Genomic DNA, 23,541 nt, shown 5'->3' with positions numbered 1-23,541 from the left:
TACTAATTGGCATCCTTTCATTTCAGTTTGAAGAACTCCCTTTAACATTTCTTCTAAGGCCAGTTAGTGGTCATAAACTTCTTCAGCATATGTTTATCTGGAAAACTCTTTAACTCTCCTTCAATTCTGAGGGACAGTTTTACTTGGTTGATTATTCTTGATTGGCAGTTTTCTTCTTTCAACAATTTGAGTATATCGTCCCACTTCCTTCTGGTCCCCAAGGTTTCTTCTGAAAAATCTGCTGATAGTATTATGGGAGTTCCCTTGTACATAATAAGTGGCTTTTATCTTTTTTTTTAAATTTTATTTATTTATAAATTTATTTATTTATTTATTTATGGCTGTGTTGGGTCTTCACATTGCTGCGAGTGGACTTTCTCTAGTTGTGGTGAGTGGGGGCTACTCTTTGTTGCGGTGCGCGGGCTTCTCATTGCGGTGGCTTCTCTTGTTGTGGAGCATGGGGTCTAGGCGTGTGGGCTTCAGTAGTTGTGGCATGCAGGCTCAGTAGTTACAGCTCGTGGGCTCTAGAGTGCAGGCTCAGTAGTTGTGGTGCACGGCCTTCGTTGCTCCGCGGCATGTGGGATCTTCCCAGACCAGGGCTCGAACCTGTGTCCCCTGCATTGGCAGGCAGATTCTTAACCACTGTGCCACCAGGGAGGTCCCTATCTTTCTATTTTTAAGATTCTCTTTGTCTTTAATTTTTGAAAATTTAATAATGTGTCTTGCTGTGGGTCTCTTTAGAGGCATCTTTTTTGATACTCTGGGCTACCTGTATCTGGGGGTCTGTTTCTTTCTCCTCAGGTTAGGAAAGTTTTCAGGCATTATATCTTTGCATAAGCTTCTCTCCCTTCCTCTCTCTTCTTCTTCTGGTACCCCTATAATGTGTATATTGGTCTTCTTATGGTGTCCCATAAGTCCCTTAAGCTATCTTCACTCTTTTTTATTCTTTTTCCTTTTTGCTCTTCTGATTGGATGAATTCCACTGCTCTCTCTTTAAGTTCACTGATCCTTTTTTCCACTTGATCTAGTCTGCTGTTGAATACTTCTATTGAATTTAGTTCAGTTATTGAATTTTTCAGTGCTATGACAATGCAATGCTCAGTACTTTTTGATATTTTCTGTCTCTTTGTTGAAGTGCTCCCTCTGTTCATGCATTGCTCTCCTGACTTTGGTGAGCATCTTTATGACTGTTATTTTGAACTCTCTATCAGATAAATCACTCATCTCCATTTTGTTAAGGTTGATTTCTAGAGATTTATCTTTTTCTTTGGTTTGGAACATATTCTCCTATTTGTTCATTTTATATTGCATCAAATCTGAAACATAATTTCATCTCAATATTTATTTCTGACTTATATTTAATTTTAAATATCTGAAATATTTACATGGTTCACAGTGTACCATGTCAGAATCATATTACAAATAATGGCATGATAAATAACCTTATGCACATATGGTTTTTTATTTGTGGACATGTGTCTTTGGGGTAGATTACTATAAGTGGTATTACTGGGTCAAAATATAAAATGTTTATAAAATTTGTTAAATGTTACCAAACTCTACCCCTTAGGACTTATACTACTCTGCACCCCTAAAAGCATTTTAAGAGTGTGCCTATTTCTCCACAGCTTTGACTAGAGTATTTGTCATATGTGAGATTTTTAATGATTCAAATGTTAGATCAGTTGTAATTTGATTTAAATTTCTTTTATAATAAGTGGAGATGAGAATTTTGAATGAGGGATGTTTGCCCTTTTTTTTTTGTTAACTGTCTTGTTTGTCACTTGCTCATTTTTCCAATGAGATTTTGATCTTTTTCTTAAATTTTATGAGCCTTTGGTATGTTAGGATAAGTCTAACTGTATTCAGGGTATATGATACAAATATTTTTCCCCAGTTTATTCATGTTTACTTGTGGTCTTTTTTTTCCCCCTATGCAAAAGGTTTTGTCTTATTTTTTCTTTTAAGCTTTATATGGCCAAAATGATCAGTCTTTTCTTCTATTGCTTCTTGTTTTTGAATCATAGTTGGAAAGGCTTTCCCTTCTCCAGGTCACAAAGGAATTCATCCATGCTTTCTTTTAAGATTTTTTATCTCATACTTTACATTTAGATGCCTAATTAATTTAGAGTTTATTTTCTTGTATTCTATGAGGTTTGGATCCAATTTTCTCCTTTTTTCAAATGACTATCTAGTTGTTCCAGTATAACTTGTTAGAGGGTACTTCTTTTCCCTATTGATTTTTGATGCCACCTTTATCACATACCGAGTTTCCATATGTTTTGTACCTGTTTCTGAATTTTGTTTCATTCCATTGGTATGTCTATCTATTCATATGTCAGTACCACTGTATTCTGATTAGCGAAGGTTTATAGTATGTTTTCTTCTCTGGCAGAGCTAGCCACCCTCCATCATTGTTTTTCTTTTCATTGACTTCCCTGGCTCTTCTTGCATGTTTAATTTTTTCTTAAAATCAAATCGACTACTTCTAGGCGTTGTTTCTCACATGATCACTGGATGCTTGCATAGTCATTGACTGAAGTGATGACATCTATGAATTGTTCAACTGAACTTTTATTTATTTATTTATTTATTTATTCGTTCATTCATTCATTCATTTGGCTGTACCACATGGCATGTGGAACTTTCCCAACCAGGGATCCAACCCGTGCCCCCTTCCTTGTATTGGAAGCATGGAGTCTTAACCACTGGACCACCAGGGAAGTCCTCAACTGAACATTTAGAAACATTTTACATATATAAATATAAAGCATGTTAAACCTATAAAATACCAAGCTACTTTTTTAAAAGGCCAAAAATCATTTGATTAAGCTTTTCTGAACAATGCAGGAAATCTGGGGTATTCTCTCCTACCACCTTTTCAAGTCTCAGAATTTCTCCATTATAACAGATTCTTTCGTAATTTATTATTAGAATTTGATAGGTGAGCCTGTTTTAAACTCTAGTCCTTGGAGCTCTGCCTTTCTTACAAAACAGAGGTCTTCTTATCAAATTTGAATCATCTTAATTATTGTGCTTCTCCCTCTTACCTTTTCAGGCTGGACACTAGCCCAAAACACACTTGGCCAGCAAAAAAGGATTACAATTTTGAATGCTGTTTGATTCCATTTAAATAGAATGAAACAGCGTACTTGGATAGCATACTTGGATATTTGGATAAAAGGACTTTGTGTCAGTGAATTAAACACTGGAATAATGACATGGCAGTGCCGTTTCCCATTTAACAACACTACTACATTAGCTTGGTGTATATTTTGACACTCAGACGAATTCATTTTCTCTATAAGCCATCTAGAATACTTTTTTAAGTAAAAAAGAATATTTCTTTTTAGTTTCTGCTTTTGCATAATTGACTCCTCAGTATTCTTGAGTAGGGCCAAACTGACCTAAATTTTTGTATTTTATAATTTAATATTTGGAATATTAAATTTATAGCTTTAAAATGAAATTAAGTGGTAGTGCTCTATATTGAATCCAGTGATTTCTTGAATATGGAAATGAAGATTGTGGAAGAAAATGATCTTTTATAGTTCATGGTCGATAAGTCATTTTCCCTGAAGATGTCTTAATATACAATCAATTCCCATTCTATCGTTCTGTTATCCTTTTAGCAGTTGTTCTCTAGTAGGGAGCAAAGTAGATGTTCAAAAAGGAAAGCTCATTGTCTGTTTCTGTGTCTGTAGCCCTGGCTAGCTTTAGGAGCTGAACGTTCTCAGCATGCAGGTTCAGGCCCACCAGCCCCTGGACCAGCTGGACCTGGAGCAGTACATTAGGAGCTTCACACTCACCAGAGGTCTGTGGGGAGAAGGAAGAATTGTTTCAGGAATGCTACATGGTTGGAATCACATGTTCCTTGGGTGGGCCCTGAGCAACCTTGTGAGCATAGTATCATGATATCTCTCCTCATGTCTGCCCCTTTTCCCACACCTCATGCCTTGTTTCTCTTGGTATCATGAACATGGCAGGGCTTTGGAACCCTGTGTTGTATTTCAGCATAAGTGCCCTTCTGCCTAGCTCTTGGTAGGTTTGCTGACTAGCCCTTTCTTCTGGCTGGGTTCTTATTGCAAAGTTGGTGACTTTCTTTAAAAGCACAGTGCTTTCCCTCACCAGGAAGAAGTAAAAATTCTAGATTCAGGTAGTCCTGGATTCCATTCTTGGCTCCACTATTTAACTTAGCTACGTGATCTTCAACGAGTAATTTTCCTATCCAAATACCGCTTTTACAATCTGTGAAATGGGGCTGTAACATCTAATGTGAATTTTGAAGATTAAATGAAATAAAGTATGTAAAGGGCTTGGCACACACGCTGTGCTTAATTAATATGAAATATAACTTTTCTCTTTCCTCCCAACTATAAATAGTTTATTTTGCTTCATGATGCAAATGCCACCCCTTAGCCACCTGATCAAACATTTGGAATATGGACTATAAACCAGGCCAGAGTTGAGTTTAACATGCCCCTTGGATAGCTTGCTTACCCACTCAGAGGCCCCTAGATCAAGTTTCTCTATATTCCAGGCTTACTCTGCTCTTCTTGGCAAATCACTCTCAGGGTCCCACTGTGCTTCACAGGCAAGGCCACACGGGTTAGAAATCCACTTCCTTTGGCTAAATGTTACAGGAATTACTTACAAAATTTAACCTATTACTGACATTTAACATTTATGGCTAGTTTTTATGTTTAACTTACAGAGGGGAAAAAAGATGAATCACAATTGCCATGAGTCATATTTTTAAAAGCAGTGGTAACACATGACTCTCCTAACTTACTGGAGGTTGTTTCCAAGCACACAAAGGTATTTGGTTGAAAAACTGAATGACTTTCTGTCAGGTTACTGTCTTCAGGACTCTTTTAGAATGAATAGATTGATTTACATTTTAAGAATAGAACTGACCTTATATTGGCATATTTTGGTGGTGTGAACAAGTACGTGCTGTAGGCAGAGGTGTAGCTTACGTGCAGTAGACACAGCTGCAGCGAAGCCGGCAAATGTGAAGTTGGTGCTGCTCTGCCCTGTAAAGTTACATCTGGGAATTTCTAAAGAGCTCATCACTGCACTGTACGTTTAAATTCTTAATTCCTTTAAGGCTTATTTCATTTTCTCTTAAATTTATATTTATACATAAACATCTAGTGTCTAAAATAAACCAGATTTTGAAATATGAATCTTCTACTTTATGAATTTAGTATGTAAATATTTTATAGGGTTATAAAACTGTATGTTAGCTCAAAATGAGAAAAAGAAGGATTGTTTTGAGTTCTACTTTTTGGAAACGTTTAACAAACAGTGGAGCCTCATTTAAACGTACTTTTGAAAACACATAGACTTGCTTATACCATGGATCAAATCATGACCTTCAAAATACAGTTACATATGAAAATCCTGGTATAAAATTGTCAAGCTGTAAAATGTGCTCAAAAACAGGACTAATAACCATAATAACATTATAAAGGGAGTTACGAGTTGTCCCATTGTTTCCAGTATTTTTTTTTTTTGTATATCGTTGATTCATTTAAATATTTAAATATCAGTGACCTCTTGACACCTCTTAGATTTTAAATACAGAACTTCTGTTATTCCAAGTATTTATTTTAACAGTATTTGTATAAATGAAATAGTATAAAAATTTAAACAATATTATACATAGACTATTCTGTGAACCTCTTAATACCTAAGATTAATCTTAGATACCTAAGTATTAATCTTTTCACAGATAATAATTTTCTACAAAATATCTACTAACACTATATGGAAAAAATTTGAATATAATTATTTGATCATTTAAAACAAATCTATGCAAATAAAAATGGATGCCAACATTGTTGTTAGATTTTTTTATTAGTCATTTCATCAAGTAAGCTGTCAATTTTTAAGTAATAGACTCCTTAGATTGCCTACTTTTGTACTCTGTACATAGTAGTTCAAAAGCATTTATGATAATGGAAGCAGTCTATCCATATGAAATTGTTATAAAAATTCTGATTAGTGAAGCTACTAAATTTTGGAAAGGTTTTTATGTCTCTTCCTTTTACAGTCACAACTTGATTTATGGAAATAGCACATCATGATAAGCCCTATGCCTTTCCCCACCAATACCATGCACCCCAACCCAGGCAATTAATAGTTCCTTTCTATGTTCACATCATTCTGTTTCACATAAATTCACTTAAATTCACCTTTGGAAATACTCTAGGCAGCAGATTTTAAATGTTTTGGACTCAGAACTCTTTCACACTCTTAAAATTTAATGAGGACATCAGACATCAAAGAGCTTTGTTTATGTGGGCTATACCTATTGAAATTTACCATACTAGAAATTAAAACGAAGAAAACTTTTTTTTTTTGAAAACTTTAAAAATATTTATTCATCCTCTTGAAAAATCCATTTCATATTAACAGATAACATATTTTTAGGCAAAAAATAACTAGATTTTTGGAGACAAAATATTTAGTGTGAAGGAGATCATTGTTTTATACTTTTGCAAATCTTGCATCTCTTCTTCTGTATTCAGTTTGTTGCAATGTAGTGTTTAAGTTGAAAATATGAAGAAAATCCAGCTTCACACAGACATCTGACTGAAAAGGGAGGAGTATTTGAAGAGTCTTTTCAGATAATTATGACAGTTTTCTTTGCTACTGTACTAGAACTTGACAAGTGGTAGTTTTGTAAAAGTTAGTTCTATGTGGAATCTGGATTATAAAAGTTAGTTTCAATGTGGAATCTGAAACCATGTTAGTTAATAAAATTCCTCATATATTTTAATTGGTAAAAAATCCATTAGTATGTTTTGCACTTATAATGAATCTTTTATCTTTGTATGGTTTTGTAATATGCCTTTTCTATTTGAATGTTTATTCGCTGAGTTATTCCCATCTTTCAAATGTTGATGCATTTAGTTATATAATATAAAAATAAATCACACTTGTTATCACTGACCTCATCAGAAAAGTCTTAAAGTATTGGTAAACTTTTAAGCTCATGGTAGCAATACAATTTTTCCAAAATTCTTTTTTTTTTTTTTTTTTTTGCTTGAAAGCTCAAATTTTGTCATTGTCAACAAAACCTTTCAGTTTTTCTTCAACTGGCAGGCTTCCTTGTTTCAAAAAGACTTCCACTTAAAATACACAAGTCTAAAAAACTGTAATTTGTCAGTTGGTCATTCTCTCACGTAAAAACGATGTTTCATGAAAAAGCAAGGAGCTAGTTCAGCTCTCAACTAAATGCACAATTTCTTCTCCTCATGATAGTTATTTACTTTGCTACGGATAGTGCTTTTTACATAACTTCCCATTTCATCATATGGGGTATTAGAAAGATATAAACTAAAAAGTTTGAGATTTTATAAAATTAATCATTTTTACCACTTTATCAAGGATATTCTTAAGTGAAACTGGCTTTTTTTTTTTTTTTTAAACTTAGAGTGCACGGCAGTATGCAGAATCATACAAGGATTACTAGAGCAGTTCAGTGCCCCTGCCCGGATTCGTGCTAAGATGCCAACATTTTTAACCCACTAGTACTTTTGCACCATCAGTGCAAATATCAACATATAACATCTTTATATTATTATGAGGATAATTTTTAGTCATGGATCCCCTGAAAGAGTCTCAGAGACCCCAGGGGTCCATGGACCTTAATTTAAGTACAGCTCTCTAAACAGTGGAAAGTATAGCTTATAAAAAGAGGAATACAGTAAAAATTTTCCTAACTAACCTCCTCTTAACTTAGTTAATTTTCTTAACTAACCACCTCTTAACTGACTTGCCAATGAAATTAACCTCCATTCCTTGTATAACTGGCAGCAGCTCTCAGAGACTGCTGAATGTCAAGGCTGTGTCCATTAATTTCTGTTGCCACCCGTAGAATTATGTGCTTAGCAAATGTCAGTTGTATTTGTTCTCAAACCAGTTTATGCCACTTTCACTAATACCTGTAATCACACAATTTTAATAATAATATACAAATAGAATAAGTGTTAGTTTATAAAAAAGAATTAATATTTCCAAAACCAACTTAAATGCTTTGGAGTGACTTACTATACAAAATTGCTGTCATAATTTAATGTGGATGAAATTAGTAAAAGTTTAGGGAAAAACTCATAAAAGTCTGGAAGGATTCTATATTCCTTCACAAGTATCTTTAATTTCTTCCTATATTAAAGAAACCAAGGCTGGAAATTGTGATGATGTGTTATATGTGTTCTTTGCAGGGAAAAACAATGACACTGATCCGTAGACCCACATTCAAAGACAAGGCTTTTAGCTCCCCTTCAAAAGATTGGTAAATATGTACATGTAAATATTTTAAGCTGAAATAAAATTCATAAATTAACACCTGTATCTTTTTTTTATGATCATTTTTTTTTTCACACACACACACTGTATTTTATTTTTTATAAGAGATAGACTGACACCAAGCATTGTACATGGATGACCACAACAAAAGCAACAATGATTGCAATTACCAAACATGAAACACATTCATACTATGTCATAATATTGACATTCAGTCCAGTAATCCTCCACTGTAACAGCTCCTTTACTTTGCAGTGAAAATTGATTTGTATATTCTTTGCCTCTGAGTCCTTGTGGGATTTTTTTTTTAATAATTCAGACAGAAAGTCACAAAAATTATACTCATCCTCATCAGTTCACTCAGTCCCATGTAATTAATTTTTTTTTCGTCTTGATCTTTTGTTAGCACTTTTATGAGTTCATCAGTTTTTCATTAGAGTTCTGAAAATGCTTATTCGTTCAGTTCAGCAGTACAGTCAGTTACCAGAAACCTGTACTTGTCAGAGTCTTTTCCATGAATTTCTTGAAGATGAAACCCTTTTATAAGAACATATTTGCAAAAGCATCAGAGTACACCCAGAACTGTCTGTAAATGACAAAAGACTTAAAAATGACCACAGTTAAAGATTTGATGAAAGTTCATAATAATGCAGTTGACAAGAAAATTAGTTATTTCTGAGATATACATTTTAAAGTAATATACCTGTATCTTTTTTTGTGATTCACCACTTAACATGCTTCTTTAGTAGTTTTAGTAACGGCTAGTTAGGATCACATTGACTACGATAGTTCCTTTGCTGCTATTCATGAGCTAGAAGCAAATTTCCTTTGGTTTCCATGACAGTAAAATATAGTCTCCTCCATAATTACTCTCTGTATCTGAAGATGAAGCTGGGTAAGAATGTATTGGTAAAGAATCTAGGTAACCTCTTAGAAATGTAGCTATTACAGATCAGATTTCATAATGATATAGTGATGCACCTGATGGTACCAGGAACTCTTTTTTTTTTTTTTTTAATCAGTGTGCTAGGATTTTGTTGAATTGGAAACTGCTTGGAGTAAGCAACTATACGTGGGAACTTGGAAATTTTCTCACAAATTGCGTAGTAATATTTCCTGAAGAACAATTATATTAAATGTTCTTTTATCTATAAAAAATAAGTTCATTGGTGTATCAGACGTGTCAGGGCTCAGTAGATGGTAGCAGCTCATTGATGCCAGCTTTATCGTGGTTACGTGTATGTGCTGTCATTTATAGGTGACATGGTGCAGAGACACAGGGCTGGGGAAAAAATGCCTTGGAGTCTCTGCCTGCCTCCCCAATCACTATAAGTCAGTGAAGATTGTGTTTCTAACTCCCTGGCAGTGAGCTTGCAGTCTGAGTTGTTTTTTTTCCTAGAAGTAGGGAATTAATTCACACTCTTCATAGTCTGTTTACAACCAGTACACACATTGACCAGCTGACTGGCAAGGCAGCTTTGTCTGTGGCCAACTGGTTAAGAAGCTCATCAATTTTAGTCATTTTAGCACCAGGCTGTATCACTAGCACAGCTAACCAAACACTGAAGTTATTGTTAAATACCAAGGGATTCTTCCAAATTCCTGATTTCTTAATCATCACATATTCATTGTCAACAGTGTAGCCTAGTTTTATAGGCTTGTTCCTTCATTTTTTTCTTTCTTCCCCAAAATATTTATTGAAAGTCTCCTGTGTGCCAGACACTGTTGTAGGATTGGGGATCCAATAGTGAATACAACAGAGAAGAAAAGATAACCCTGCCCTTGTAGAACTTCAATTCTAGTAGGGGATACATATATGTAAACATATACATATACATATGCATATACATATACATACTTAGGGATACATGTATGTAAACATATACATATACATATGCATATACATATACATACTTAAACGCTAAGAGGACAAAAAAGTGAGGAAGGCAAATGAAATACTGTGAGTTGGGGAGTAATGCTGAAGTTCTGACAGAGTGAGCAGAGAAGGCCTTACTAAGAAGATCAGGTCTTTAATATAAACTCCTGAAAGAGGAGCACAGTCTAGAAGAGGTAGTCTCTCAGAACATTTTAAGTATTCTTAACCTAGGGTCTGTGGGGTTTGTATGGGAGAAATATTGCATCTTAATTTTCACTAACTCTAACTGAAATTTTAGCATCTCTTCTAAATCATAAATCTGGATAACTGACTATAGCAATATCAGGAGAACCTGTAACTTTGTCACAGATATTTTCATGTCACATTCAGTTACTGTGTACATCTCAAAATATTATTTATGCTCATCACTACTTATACATTATCTTAGTTACTATCCCTGCCATTAAATCTTGTATTTTAATGCCTTAATAAAGAAGCACATATATCACAATTTTTAAAAATATCTGTACTGATAGTTATATTTCAAAGTAATACCTTTCCTGGTACCCCTATGTATTATATGTTATGAATTTTAAAACAGTGAGAAAGAGGCTGAGGCTTCACTAGTTTGCCAAAAAGAGGCTCTGGCATAGAAATGTTAAGCTTTAGTTTAATCCCTAATTGAGAGCTTTCTTCCACCTCCCGCAAGTACAGCACACCCTTCATTTGTTTCCCTCTTTTAGAGATTACTCAAATACATCCTGAACAGATAGGGAGGGTTTTCTGGATAATTCCCTAGAACTGTGATTGTGAAAGATCCTTTTTAGCTTCCTGTGTAACGCAGGCCACACTCTATTCATGTACTTGCAGAATTATATAGCAAGTCAAGCAGAAATTTGGTTTCCTAGAAAATGACAGTTTTAATACTTCACAGATCAGCTTTTATAGACTTCCCTGAAAAGTACTTGAAGAACCTTAAAGGCAGTGCAGTTCATTCTATGAGAAAAAATGAGACACAGAAATCTGAGTTGGAATCAGCTCATTTTACTCCCTTACACCAGCGTTTTAGCCACTCTCCTCATCATGGCATTGACCAAGTGGGTCTGTCTAGATTGAGAGGTCCCAAACTGTACACCGTGGTACCTTCAGCTTGACCAGCCCGTGGGAAATAAGATAGGATATACGTACATGTTGGACAGTTTCAGCACAGCAGCCATAGAACAGAACTGAGACCCTACTGCAGGTAGAAAGGGGAGGGCAAGCACTAGTTAACGGGTACTCCAGAGAATTTTGCTCTGCCACGACATGTTATGTGCTTTCTATCTCTTTGAATATATTCTTCTACCTCTCATGAAGAGTAAAGAAAAAAGTCAAAAGTAAAAAAATCGCAACATCTTGATGTTGCCAGAAGCTGGAGAGAGAAAAGTGTTAACTCTGTAATTGTCACATTAGACAGACTTTATGCTTGTGTCTTATGTGGAGGGAAATCTATCTTTTGTGTCATTAAACCTTTTAGATTGTATCTTCACTTGTGTCCTTTAGTTCTGAGAAATAGACACTTTAAAAGTGTGATGAGGGCTGTGAGCCTGGTGGCACTCATTTGCATGGGCTTCTTTTCCTTTATAGGTTGGTGAAAGATGCTCCTTGGGATGAAGTCCCGCTTGCTCACTCCCTCGTTGGTTTTGCCACTGCCTATGACTTCTTGTACAACTACCTGAGCAAGACACAACAGGAGAGGTTTCTTGAAGTGATTGCCAATGCCTCGGGATATATGTATGAAACTTCATACAGGAGAGGATGGGGATTTCAATACCTGCACAATCATCAGCCCACCAACTGCATGGCCTTGCTCACCGGAAGCCTAGTCCTGATGAATCAAGGTGCGTATGGACACACCGAGGGGATGCCTGAGCTAACATCAGTTGTAGTTACCATGTTGTGAGCAAAGCATTTATATAACTAGTCTAAGTCTATGTTCATGCTTGGATCCTAACTAAGCCCATAAGATGAAGTAACATCTGGGACACCTCTTGAAGAGCGGAGAGACATCTCTTTCCTCATTTCTGCTTGTTATATTAGCCTGAAGGTTACTTGAGTATGACGTTTGATTGTCCCAAGCCATATCCTTACAGCACAGGATCAGTGGTGACTCTTCCTTTTTCCAAAGATTTTTGACAGTGAAGGCAGCCAGCCTGGATAGAGTTTTTGAAAGCTGAACAGATGGTTTATTATATGAACTGAATAGTCCTCATACACAGGTGTGTATCATTACAGCACTACTTTTTTTGTCCCTCTGAAGACTTTAAAACAATCAGTCTACATCATTCAGGTCAAATTTGGAATTGCCTTTTGTGGATCGTATAGCTGCTTTACCTTATTGTATTACGTAATTGCTAATACTGCATTTTCTTTGTTCTTGTAATTCTGACTTAATTACAACTCCTGTGGAAGTCTATAAATGACTAAATAAGATTATGTTTAAGAAAAACAACCCTAAGATCACAGTGAGTTATTAGAATTAAATATATACTCGTAACTGGCAAATCTAAAAGAGTTTAACTCTTGATTATATTCCCCATAAGAATTAGTAAGCATTTTGCACATTATCCAGCATCAGATTTTACCCAAGCCTAGCTTTCTCCCTTGTCATATGAACCATCACTTTTAATTAGGTCTTAGAAGAAAAGAAACTACAATTAATTGAGCATATGGCATGTGCTAATCCTTGTCCATATTTTATTTAATTCTCACATCAACCATATAAGGTAGCTGGGATTTGGACCCAGTTCTAGCCAAACTCAAACTTCATTATCTTTCCACTATATTTTGTTACCTCTCTCAGAATAGAAATTCAATTTTAGTAACTCAAGGAAAGCTTGATTAAGAGGGTCAATTTTCATGCTAGCTCCCTTTGCCCCCCCACTCTCACAAAAACAAATGAAATTTTAAAAGTCAAGAGGTAAGCCATGTGAACACCTACCATCAAACCATTTATAAATCCACAGGCCTGTGGAAAGACAGCATCATGAATTGGTGGAAAGAACCTTGGAGTGAACTGGATTGCAGCTTGGGGCTTTGAGTTTTAGTCTAGTACAGTTTTATTTCCTTAGATAAATGTTTAGTTCTTTACCAACAGGAATAGAGCTTATTTCTTCATTCTTCACAGTCGATAAAATTGTTCCAGATATTAAGCAGGCACCTACAATACTGGCTCGAATTGGGTCAAAATTTGAATTTTCTTCTGGCAGGAGTTTTCACATGCCTTTGTTTTCTGAGTAAAGTTATGGGTTGCTCTGGGATGCACTCTCCCAGAGCCATTCCATAAGCAGCTCACACATTTCTAGGAAGATGGGACAAAAGAAGGAGTGAAATCTCTGGTCCTGCACATCTCAGTTAATAATTAGACTTACAGCCCCAGCTTTGCTCTAACTTTAGGAGCTACCTCGGCCACGCTGTGCCAATAATTTCATGTTCTCAGAGCAGCCTTGTAGATACTGACTGAGGTAGCTTAGTCAGGTGTAGCTCCTACTGGACTCAAATGAAATTTCAGCAGTGAGAGAGTTAGGATTTTTCATCTGTTCTGCTAACCCTGTCTAAGGCTTAGGATACAGGGCCCGCAGGATCACACGTATGCAGTTTACAAATCAGTTGGAAGGAAGACAGGTGTGAAATGTTTAAATGACTACACCATATTTATAATATTACCACGGAATGAAATAAGGGGGATAGTGAAGTTATGATTACATATCAAACGAGTGTATTAAGTTTGAATTCAGGAGAACAAGTTTCTTTAGGTGAGTTTGAGATGGTTCATGGAACTTTGAAGGATGGGTAGGATATGGATAACTGAAAATAATGAACATTCCAGGCAAGGTGTATGGATGATGGAAAAAAATACAGGGCAGAGCATCAGTAACAACGATATTGGTACCTCGTATTGACAGATTTGAAGTTTACAAAGGTAGACATTGCCTCGTCTCATGAATAGGGTTTTTATAAGGAAAATCAGGTAATATCTGGGGAGCAGTGAGTAGCAGTTCTAATTGTAAACATCAGTCACATTGGTATCTGATTGGAGATGGAGGATACAGAGAGAAAAAAGATGAGGATGATTGGGATTTTAAACTCTAATGACTAATGGAAATTGAAAACTATCCAGAAGGCTGGCAGGTCAGGTGTGGAGCTGGATGGGAGAAGGAGCCAGTGTACAATTAACAGTAACCTCTGCACAGCAGAGCCTGAGAATGGTGCTGCACCCCCATGGGATGAGAGGTTGGTCTTACTTAGCCTGGAACCTTGGATTTAGGCTGGGAGGTACCTGGAGGTACCTGGGCCTCTGGAAGCCCCCATACCCAGCACACCTAGTAGACTGTGGTAGAGGGTTCAGCATGAATGATCACACACACGTCTATGGGAGTGATACAACAAAAGGCCACTCATTAGGAGGCAGTGGGCTTAATTTTATCCTTAGGGGTTGTGTATTTTAAATACAAGCAAACAAAACAAACCTTAAATCTAAAGACCTAGGTTCAGATCGAAGTTCTTTAGTCATGTGCCAGAGGACAAGTCAACCTTTCTGTAATTTTGGGGTAATAATGCATAATTGAGTTGTTAAAAGGATTAAGTAAGATTATGTTCGGTGCTGTGTAAATTATAAATGTTATGAAATGTGAGGAATTGTTACTGTTGCCTAAACGCTGGTCTCACAAGAATTATAGGAAGATAGCATTTCCGAGTCAAAAGGATTTTAGAAAAAATTTTAGACCTTTAATTTTCAGCTGGGGAAATTGAAAAATGTGGCAGGTTGAAGAAGTGCTTGAACAAAATCATGTGGCTCATTTTTGGCAGATTAGGGACTCCCAGTTGATTTTTGTCACCTTTAGATTGCCACTCCAATGGTCTCTCCACCCCACTGTGCTGCCTTTTCCAATGCTGTGGAATCTAAAACCACGTAAAGGGTGAGGTATTGTCTTCTAAGAACAGGACGCGTTGGAGACTATTCATTTAGCATTTATAGTATTTGCAGCTCATTAAAAATTCTGTAAAATAATGGTGACAGTTTTTGTGAAGCGGAAAACTTCAAAAATATTTTCAAACAGTGTTTTCTAGAAAAACTGAGTAGAAGTCTCAATGTACAGATCCTTTCTTGCAGACATAAAGTATGTGCAATTTGTAATCTTAGATGTGGTGTGGTTTCAGTTTATTAAAGATTATGAAATGGCTGATACTTATTGAAAGGTTTGTCTTTAATTAATAAATGACCTGTATTCAAGAACTTCTTAACTTAGATCATGGACTCATCATAAACCTGGGCTAGCAGGATGTTATTTATAATGTTGATAAGTGAGAGTTTTACAAAATGCAATTTGCAGTATAAACTGGTCAGATAACTCAGAGGGTTTTATTTGGCCATATTTTTGTTTTTAGTTTGTTACAGCCTTAGTCATTGTTTCCATCTTTCAGGGTATCTTCAAGAAGCTTACTTATGGACCAAACAAGTTCTGACCATCATGGAGAAGTCTCTTGTCTTGCTCCGAGAGGTGACAGACGGCTCCCTCTATGAAGGAGTTGCATATGGCAGCTACACCACTAGATCACTCTTCCAGTATATGTTTCTTGTTCAGAGGCACTTTGACATCAACCACTTTGGCCACCCATGGCTTAAACAACACTTTGCATTTATGTATAGAACCATCCTGCCAGGTACAGTGAGGACTTAGAAGTGGGAAAACATTAAACTACTGTAATTTTTTCTGATTATGAAGATGGACTAGACCAAGAAAAGAAACGTGGGATTTGAGCCATATTGAGGTTAAAGGGATTTTTTTTTAATCAAAGAATAATTCAAGAGTTGTATATTGCCAGGAATATTTGGAGAGTTAATGTGAAGATTTGTGATTTAGGTATTATAAAGCTTAGAGCTTAACAGATCAAATATAATGTGTAGCCTCCACAGTACTTTTATTTTTGTATGTGTACAAACTTGGGCACATATACAAACTCATTTTCATGAATCTAAACAAAACAAAAATACTTATGATTACATATTAATTTTCCTTTATGTGTGATCCCTAATTGATCCTATTTTACTTTTTTAGTTTTAAATTTTTTGTTCCAAACTATACAAACATGATTCAAAAGAAAGATTACATCTACATATTTAAATTGGGGGTTTAGTATTCTCTTAACACATTTTTGACCAGAGACGTATTACAGGCACAGGCGTTAGTTTCTGCAGAAATCCCCTGGTCAATAATGTGTTAATACTCAAAATATTTTATGGAAATAAATGGTATAAGGTATAGAAAGCAAACCAAAAAATGAATTTCTGGGACTTCCCCGGTGGTTCAGTGGTTAAGACTCCGCTCTACCACTACAGGGGGCGTGGGTTCAGTCCCTGGTTGGGGAACTAAGACCCACATGCCACGCAACATGGCTGAAAATTTTTTTTAAAAAAAGAAAAAAATGAATTTCTATGAAACTTCTAATTTCTTGTTGCTAGGTAGCTTAGCCTTTTAAGAGAACTGGCTCACACACACACACACACACACGCACGCACACACACATATATATATAAAGAGTTTATTCATTTCTAGGACAGCCTATAACTCTCCTTATTTCTAAACAGGACTATCGTGTTAGAAAAGGTTTAGGAGGTAAATTTTCATCAGGGTGGGTTTTCCCTCAGTGAAATGCAATTTTTTAGTTGAATGATCCTAGACCTACAGCAAACAATCCAGTTTTTAAATCTTTTTGCTCTGGTTATATACACATGGATTGGATAGAATCTCCATTATTGGATTAGTTATCAAAAAAATACTGCAGAGCAAAAGAACCATGTTAAGATTTAGTTTAGACTCACATGCGGAACCCTATTGTTTTGGTTATCCTTAAGCATGTGGGAGAGGCCTCTTTTATCTTTAGTTTATCTTGGTAAACAAAGGCCATCTAAAGCAAGGGCCTTTAAGAGGTCTCAGTGCTTTGTAATTTGATCTGAGTTCTAACAGCCAGCCACATCAGGGCTTGGGTTTGCTGTGAACTATGTATGTGGCTACTTCCTAAAGTGGAAAAGACAATATGAGCACCTCTAAGAGGAGAAATCATGTATTTGTGTCAATTAGTAAAACAACCTTTATTGAACATTTATGTGCCAGGCACTATAATAGGCAGGGGATTCAGAGTAATAAAACAGCCCATCTGCTTTTAAGATACAGGTTAGTAGAAGATTCAGAAAATCACATTTTATAGTAAGATTTACTTGGACGAGAGTTTACTAAACTGCTAGAATCAAAAACATTAGCTGTAAATCATATAAATATGGTCATGCAGGCATTTTTAGAAGGGATTCTGTGTTAAGTCAGTCTGTTCTCAACAACATTTCTTTTTTATTTTCTCTATAATGGCTATTGTAGTAACGATTAATCCTGTCTGACCCAGAATTTTCTCCCATTCTTCTTTTTCAAGAATGCCTGGAGCATTATCTGGTCTTACCTAGTTTTGTTTTTCTGACCTCTTCCAGTATGATCTTTACATTTTCTCTCTTTTCTTCAACTTCTGATAGTACATACAGGCAGGACCTTCTCTGGAATTGTTTCATTTTCTTCCTATAGAAACTCAGTTTCTCCCCTAAACCTTATAATTTCTGCTGTATTGGATGCCAAATTGAAGCACCTTATGTTATTATCTTGGTCTGGGATGTGGGATGAGTTGGTGGGAAAGCTAGTGCTGATTCCAGGTTCAGGGACTCACCATGCACAAGAGGATAGATCTCCCATGTATCCATGCAATTATATTTGCACGTAGCGTGGACATTAGAAAATGAGGAAGGTAGGCAACAAACGTAAGCCTTAATAGTTGTTTCCATTACCAAAGACAAGTTGCCACATGACAGACTTGCACACAAGTTTGTGGAAGACTTTTAGAAGGATTCTGATTAACTGGCCTGGGGTAGAGCGAGGGCATGGTGGATTTTTCTTCCTTATTTTTATCCAAGGTACACAATTGAGTCTAATTTGGAACCAGGATTGAGAATCATTCTTTGGGCCTTTATGGAAGTAGGCAGTTTTAAACTTATCTTAATTCTGTCAAACTTCTTTCCCCAGGGTTTCAAAGAACTGTGGCTATTGCAGACTCAAATTACAACTGGTTTTATGGTCCAGAAAGCCAATTAGTGTTCCTGGATAAATTTGTCATGCGTAACGGCAGTGGTAACTGGTTGGCTGACCAGATCAGAAGGAACCGTGTGATGGAAGGTCCAGGGACGCCTTCCAAAGGGCAGCGCTGGTGTACGCTTCACACAGAATTTCTCTGGTATGCTACCTTGTACTGGCTTTAAAGAGAAATTGTACCCAGGGGTATAGTGTGCTAATTTTTTTGCATTAAAAAAGAAAAACTAATCTACTTTTTAACACTTTCTCCATGCCACCTACATACTCGCAGCTTCAATTAAATTCATATCACAGTTTTGAAATTCTGTTAGAAACATTTCCTTCCATTTAAGATCTAATTACTGTTTGCAGTTTTTGCTTTTCGTGTATTAGAATCCTAGGCTCACACTATTTCCTAGATATGCATGTTTTGGTTTACATCATTTTTGAAATCATATAAAGAGAAAAACCACGAAATTTAGACTGAGTTATTCTGATAATCACACCAAAAAAAAAAAAGTAGTAAAATGTTTTGTTTTGGTAAATGGAGCATTATAATCTTCTAATAGCAAAGCTGTTGCTAAATTTTCAAAACTACTTAAAAGTGGTTGACAGTATTTGACAGTTTTACTTTGATAATAAAAGAACCATGTAATTTTTTTGCCTTAATCTTTTAAGCCTAGAAGGAGAAGCCAGGGTCTCCTTTTTAAAGTACTGCCAAATACATTTTTGGCATCCAATAAATTAAAATAAAAATTACAGGGAACTGGTTAATCATTAATCCCTGATGTCTTTTCAAGCTATTGAAATTTGCATTCAACTCCAAAGTAAGCTTCCGTGGTTTGATTGCTTCTTTTCATTTACAAAAAAAAAAATTAAACAATTAAGAAGGGAAAAAAAACGTTAGTAAAGTGGTAACTGTCATAATTTAACCAGCATTTTTAAAAACTATCTTCACAGATGAACTGCATATATTAACATGCAACCATTCTTGGCTCCTTTTAGGTATTTGAAGTAATTACTTAATAGTGTTTTTCACTTACCCGTAAATAAACAAGAGCGTTCTATAAAGCTGATTATAGGAGTCAGATTAATGCTAAGTCTAAGTTGATTCAGAAAGTGCCTTTATGTGAATATGAAAACTGACCAAAACCTGAGAGGAGGATGGCCAGTTCCACTCGTTTCTGGATTTGTTAAATCATCATAATTAAGCCAACACTGTACTAGACTGAAGCAGAGAGACAATTGCTGATGTCCGTAACTGAGACTCCAGAACAAAAGACAAAACAGCTCAAATCAAATAAATATCAATAAGATTAACTCTACCATAGGTGACTGATTCACTTTAGAGAAAAAGTATCTTAGAGCCTTTCTTCCCTTGAGCAGCAAATCATATGAACCTGTCAAGGCTGTTGTCTCAGATCACCAAAAGTGAACAGTCATCTTCATTATTATTTTTGGAGCCTTCCTGAATCAAAACCTGTGTTCTTAATCATGGTGAAAGTTTAATGTGAATTATTATCTTACTTTGATAAACATCATAAATTAAAATAAGAAACATATCAAAAAAAGCATGACATCATCTGCAGATTAAAACAAAACCAAACCTTGGAATCGGGCTAGGCAGCGGGTGGCATGATCATAAACCCTCCACTGTTAGATCATTTCCTGAATTTCATCCATTCATATTCTTAGATATGGTATTGGCAATAAATTTTATCTAATATGTGAAATTTGACTCTATTTAAATTTATTTTTTTAGAGGGGGAAAAAAGTACTCTACCAAACTTTCAATAATATCAGTTGTTTGCAGAACAGTGCTTTCTCAGCACTCAAGGATTGCTAGAGTCCAAATCTTACCGTGTGGTTTCCTAGAATAGGAGACCCTCAACTAGAGGTTTGGATGAGCTGCTTAATTCTATGAGCCCCAGTCATTTGGGTGGCAGTTCTGAAATCATTAAGTGAAGAGGGTCCACGTAGTGACTATCAGTAGCTGTCATTTCCGGCTCAAACCCTTCACAGTTGCAAAGACCCACTCCTCTCCCATTCACCAAGGGCATGCCCCTACACATGCTGATTATACGTGGGCGTTTTCAGAAATGCCCCTAATACAGTCTACGCTGCCAGCGCTCTGGGTGGCGTTTTTACGTTGTTTCCTCCAGCCACGTTGCCGTGTGGCCTCGCAGCTCTGCTGTGTTCCTTTCACTTCTATCGGAAAACCATTTAATTTTAAAAAATTGATTCTTTCAGGTATGATGCCAGCTTGAAATCTGTCCCCCCTCCAGATTTTGGCACCCCAGCATTGCATTATTTTGAAGACTGGGGTGTTGTGACTTATGGAAGTGCACTGCCTGCAGAAATCAATAGATCTTTCCTTTCCTTCAAGTCAGGAAAACTTGGGGGACGTGCAATATATGACATTGTCCACAGAAACAAATACAAAGACTGGATCAAAGGCTGGAGAAATTTTAACGCAGGCCATGAACATCCTGATCAAAACTCCTTTACTTTTGCTCCCAACGGTGTGCCTTTCATTACTGAAGCTCTCTATGGGCCAAAGTATACCTTCTTCAACAATGTTTTGATGTTTTCCCCAGCTGTGTCCAAGAGCTGCTTTTCTCCCTGGGAAGGTCAGGTCACAGAAGACTGTTCATCAAAATGGTCTAAATACAAGCATGACCTGGCAGCTAGCTGTCAGGGGAGAGTGGTTGCTGCAGTGGAGAAAAATGGGGTGGTTTTCATCCGAGGAGAGGGTGTGGGCGCTTATAACCCCCAGCTCCGTCTGAAGAACGTTCAGAGGAATCTGATGCTCCTGCATCCACAGCTTCTCCTCCTTGTGGATCAGATACACCTGGGAGAGGACAGCCCCTTGGAGACGGCAGCAAGCTTCTTCCACAATGTGGATTTTTCTTTTGAGGAGACAGTGGTAGATGGGGTCCATGGGGCTTTCATCAGGCAGCGAGATGGTCTCTATAAAATGTACTGGATGGATGATACCGGCTACAGTGAGAAAGGAACCTTTGCTTCAGTGACATACCCTCGGGGCTATCCCTACAACGGGACCAACTATGTGAATGTCACCACACACCTCCGAAGTCCCATCACCAGGGCAGCTTACCTCTTCATAGGGCCCTCCGTAGATGTCCAGAGCTTCAGCATCCACGGAGACTCTCAGCAACTGGATGTGTTCATAGCCACCAGCGAGCATGCCTACGCCACTTACCTGTGGACAGGTGAGACTACAGAACAGTTGGCCTTGGCACAGGTCATTGCCGACCGTCAGAAAATTCTGTTTGACCGGAGTTCAGCCGTCAAGAGCACCGTGGTCCCTGAGGTGAAGGACTACGCCGCTATTGTGGAACAGAACCTGCAGCATTTTAAGCCAGTGTTCCAGCTGCTGGAGAAGCAGATCCTGTCCCGAGTCCGGAACACAGCCAGCTTTAGGAAGACTGCTGAGCGCCTGCTGAGATTTTCAGATAAGAGACAGACCGAGGAGGCCATCGACAGGATTTTTGCCATATCACAGCAGCAGCAGCAGCAGCAAAGCAAGTCCAAGAAAAACCGAAGGGGAGGCAAGCGCTATAAATTTGTGGATGCCGTCCCTGATATTTTTGCACAGATTGAAGTCAATGAGAAGAAGATTCGACAGAAAGCTCAGATTTTGGCACAGAAAGAGCTGCCCATAGATGAAGATGAAGAAATGAAAGACCTTTTAGATTTTGCAGATGTAACATATGAGAAACACAAAAATGGTGATTTGATGAAAGGCCGGTTTGGACAGGCTCGGATGGTGACGACAACTCGCAGCAGAGCCCCAGCACTGTCTGCTTCGTATACCAGGCTGTTCCTGATTCTGAACATCGCTATTTTCTTTGTCATGTTGGCAATGCAACTGACTTATTTCCAGAGGGCCCAGAGCCTACATGGCCAAAGATGTCTTTATGCAGTCCTTCTAATAGATAGCTGTATTTTATTATGGTTGTACTCTTCTTGTTCCCAATCCCAGTGTTAGCACTGAAGCTATAAATTGCTTGATCATTTTGTGGTCACAAGTCTGTGCAAAAAAAAAATATCATTGCCCCCGTTTGTTACTGGATTTTTTTTCTCAGATTCTTTTAACAAATTAAGGGGAAGGTACTTTCACACAAGAAAGCAGGGACGTGGAGAAATCAGTATGGGTAAAGGCAAAGAATTTATCAAAGGAATAAGAGTAGCTTGGTTGTCACATGGTGTTTCTGGAAGTGGCTTGGCTGAATTAGCCGTCCATATAATACTACTCTCAAAAGAACAAAATGTCTGGTTTTAAGTAATATTTCTTCTTAAGAGAAAAAGACTTAGATAGAATTGGATTTTATTAATATTAATTTAATGCTATTAGCGATCTCCAGATACTATTTTATGAAAAGACTGAAGCACACAATTCTAAGAAATACAGAAAAAATTTTTTAATGGTGTAGTCATGTTGAAAATAAATGTTAATAAGTCCTGGTGTGGTGGTGTCACCTTCCTTAGAGAGTAATTCATGAGTTAAGTGAATAACAGCATCTGTACATTGGGTTACTATTCAGATAACATAGTAAAGTGATGGTAGAAGATTATTGAAAAATTTGAGATATGTTTCCAGTGGAAAACATATATCTATGAATGAATTTCCTTGATGATGTTGGTTTCAGCATACACATAATTGACTGCTTTTACACACCCATTGGTTATTCAATAAACGAGACAATTACAGGTAACTTAATTTTCTATTTTCCTTCTATGGAAAACTGTTATAGACCCAATGACTAACTTCAAAATAAATATATGCTGAACATTGATTTCAGTACCAAAGAAGATGGGGAAGCTAAAATTTGGATATGATTCTTACTTTTTTTAATAGAAAACTTTCTTCAATTTATTTTGCTAAATAAACATCATAATTGTGATTTTTCTATAGTGTCTTTCTTCTTTTTTCCTTTACATTCAACATGTATTCAACAATTTTGAAATCTTTTAAGAAAAACTGTTTATTTGAACATGCGTTAATTAAACAACGTAGAGTTGGAATTGAAAGAAGTAATTTCTCTGCTTATTTACCTTTTTGTTTTTTAAACATATTTTGAACATTTAAAACAAAACCAAATTCTGATATTTAAGTAATACCAAACTTTTAAAACATAAAATTTTCATATTTATTTTCAGTTAAGTCCTCAGGAG

General features: G+C 36.6%; 1 protein-coding gene across 8 annotated transcripts in view; it reads left to right on the top strand.

The window, feature by feature from the left end:
* DSE (dermatan sulfate epimerase) overlaps positions 1-23,270 on the top strand; it is a 69,991-nt gene extending 46,721 nt beyond the window's left edge. For 3 of the 8 annotated variants that reach the window (XM_082475735.1, XM_082475733.1, XM_082475736.1), the window contains 5 exons: positions 8,235-8,305; positions 11,822-12,075; positions 15,659-15,898; positions 18,298-18,505; positions 20,593-23,270. In XM_082475735.1, coding sequence (XP_082331861.1) covers positions 8,244-8,305; positions 11,822-12,075; positions 15,659-15,898; positions 18,298-18,505; positions 20,593-22,354 — 2,526 coding nt within the window. In that variant the 5' untranslated portion in view covers positions 8,235-8,243 and the 3' untranslated portion in view covers positions 22,355-23,270. The remainder of the gene's footprint in view (positions 1-8,234; positions 8,306-11,821; positions 12,076-15,658; positions 15,899-18,297; positions 18,506-20,592) is intronic. The other 5 variants (XM_082475732.1, XM_082475731.1, XM_082475737.1 and 2 more) reach the window with 3 other exon arrangements.
* The last annotated feature ends 271 nt before the right edge of the window (positions 23,271-23,541 follow it).

The sequence above is a fragment of the Balaenoptera physalus genome (genome assembly GCF_965194825.1).
Source record: "Balaenoptera physalus genome assembly, chromosome: 9".
In the NCBI taxonomy this organism is placed as follows: Eukaryota; Metazoa; Chordata; class Mammalia; order Artiodactyla; family Balaenopteridae; genus Balaenoptera; species Balaenoptera physalus.
This window is presented reverse-complemented; position numbering and strand designations above follow the sequence as displayed.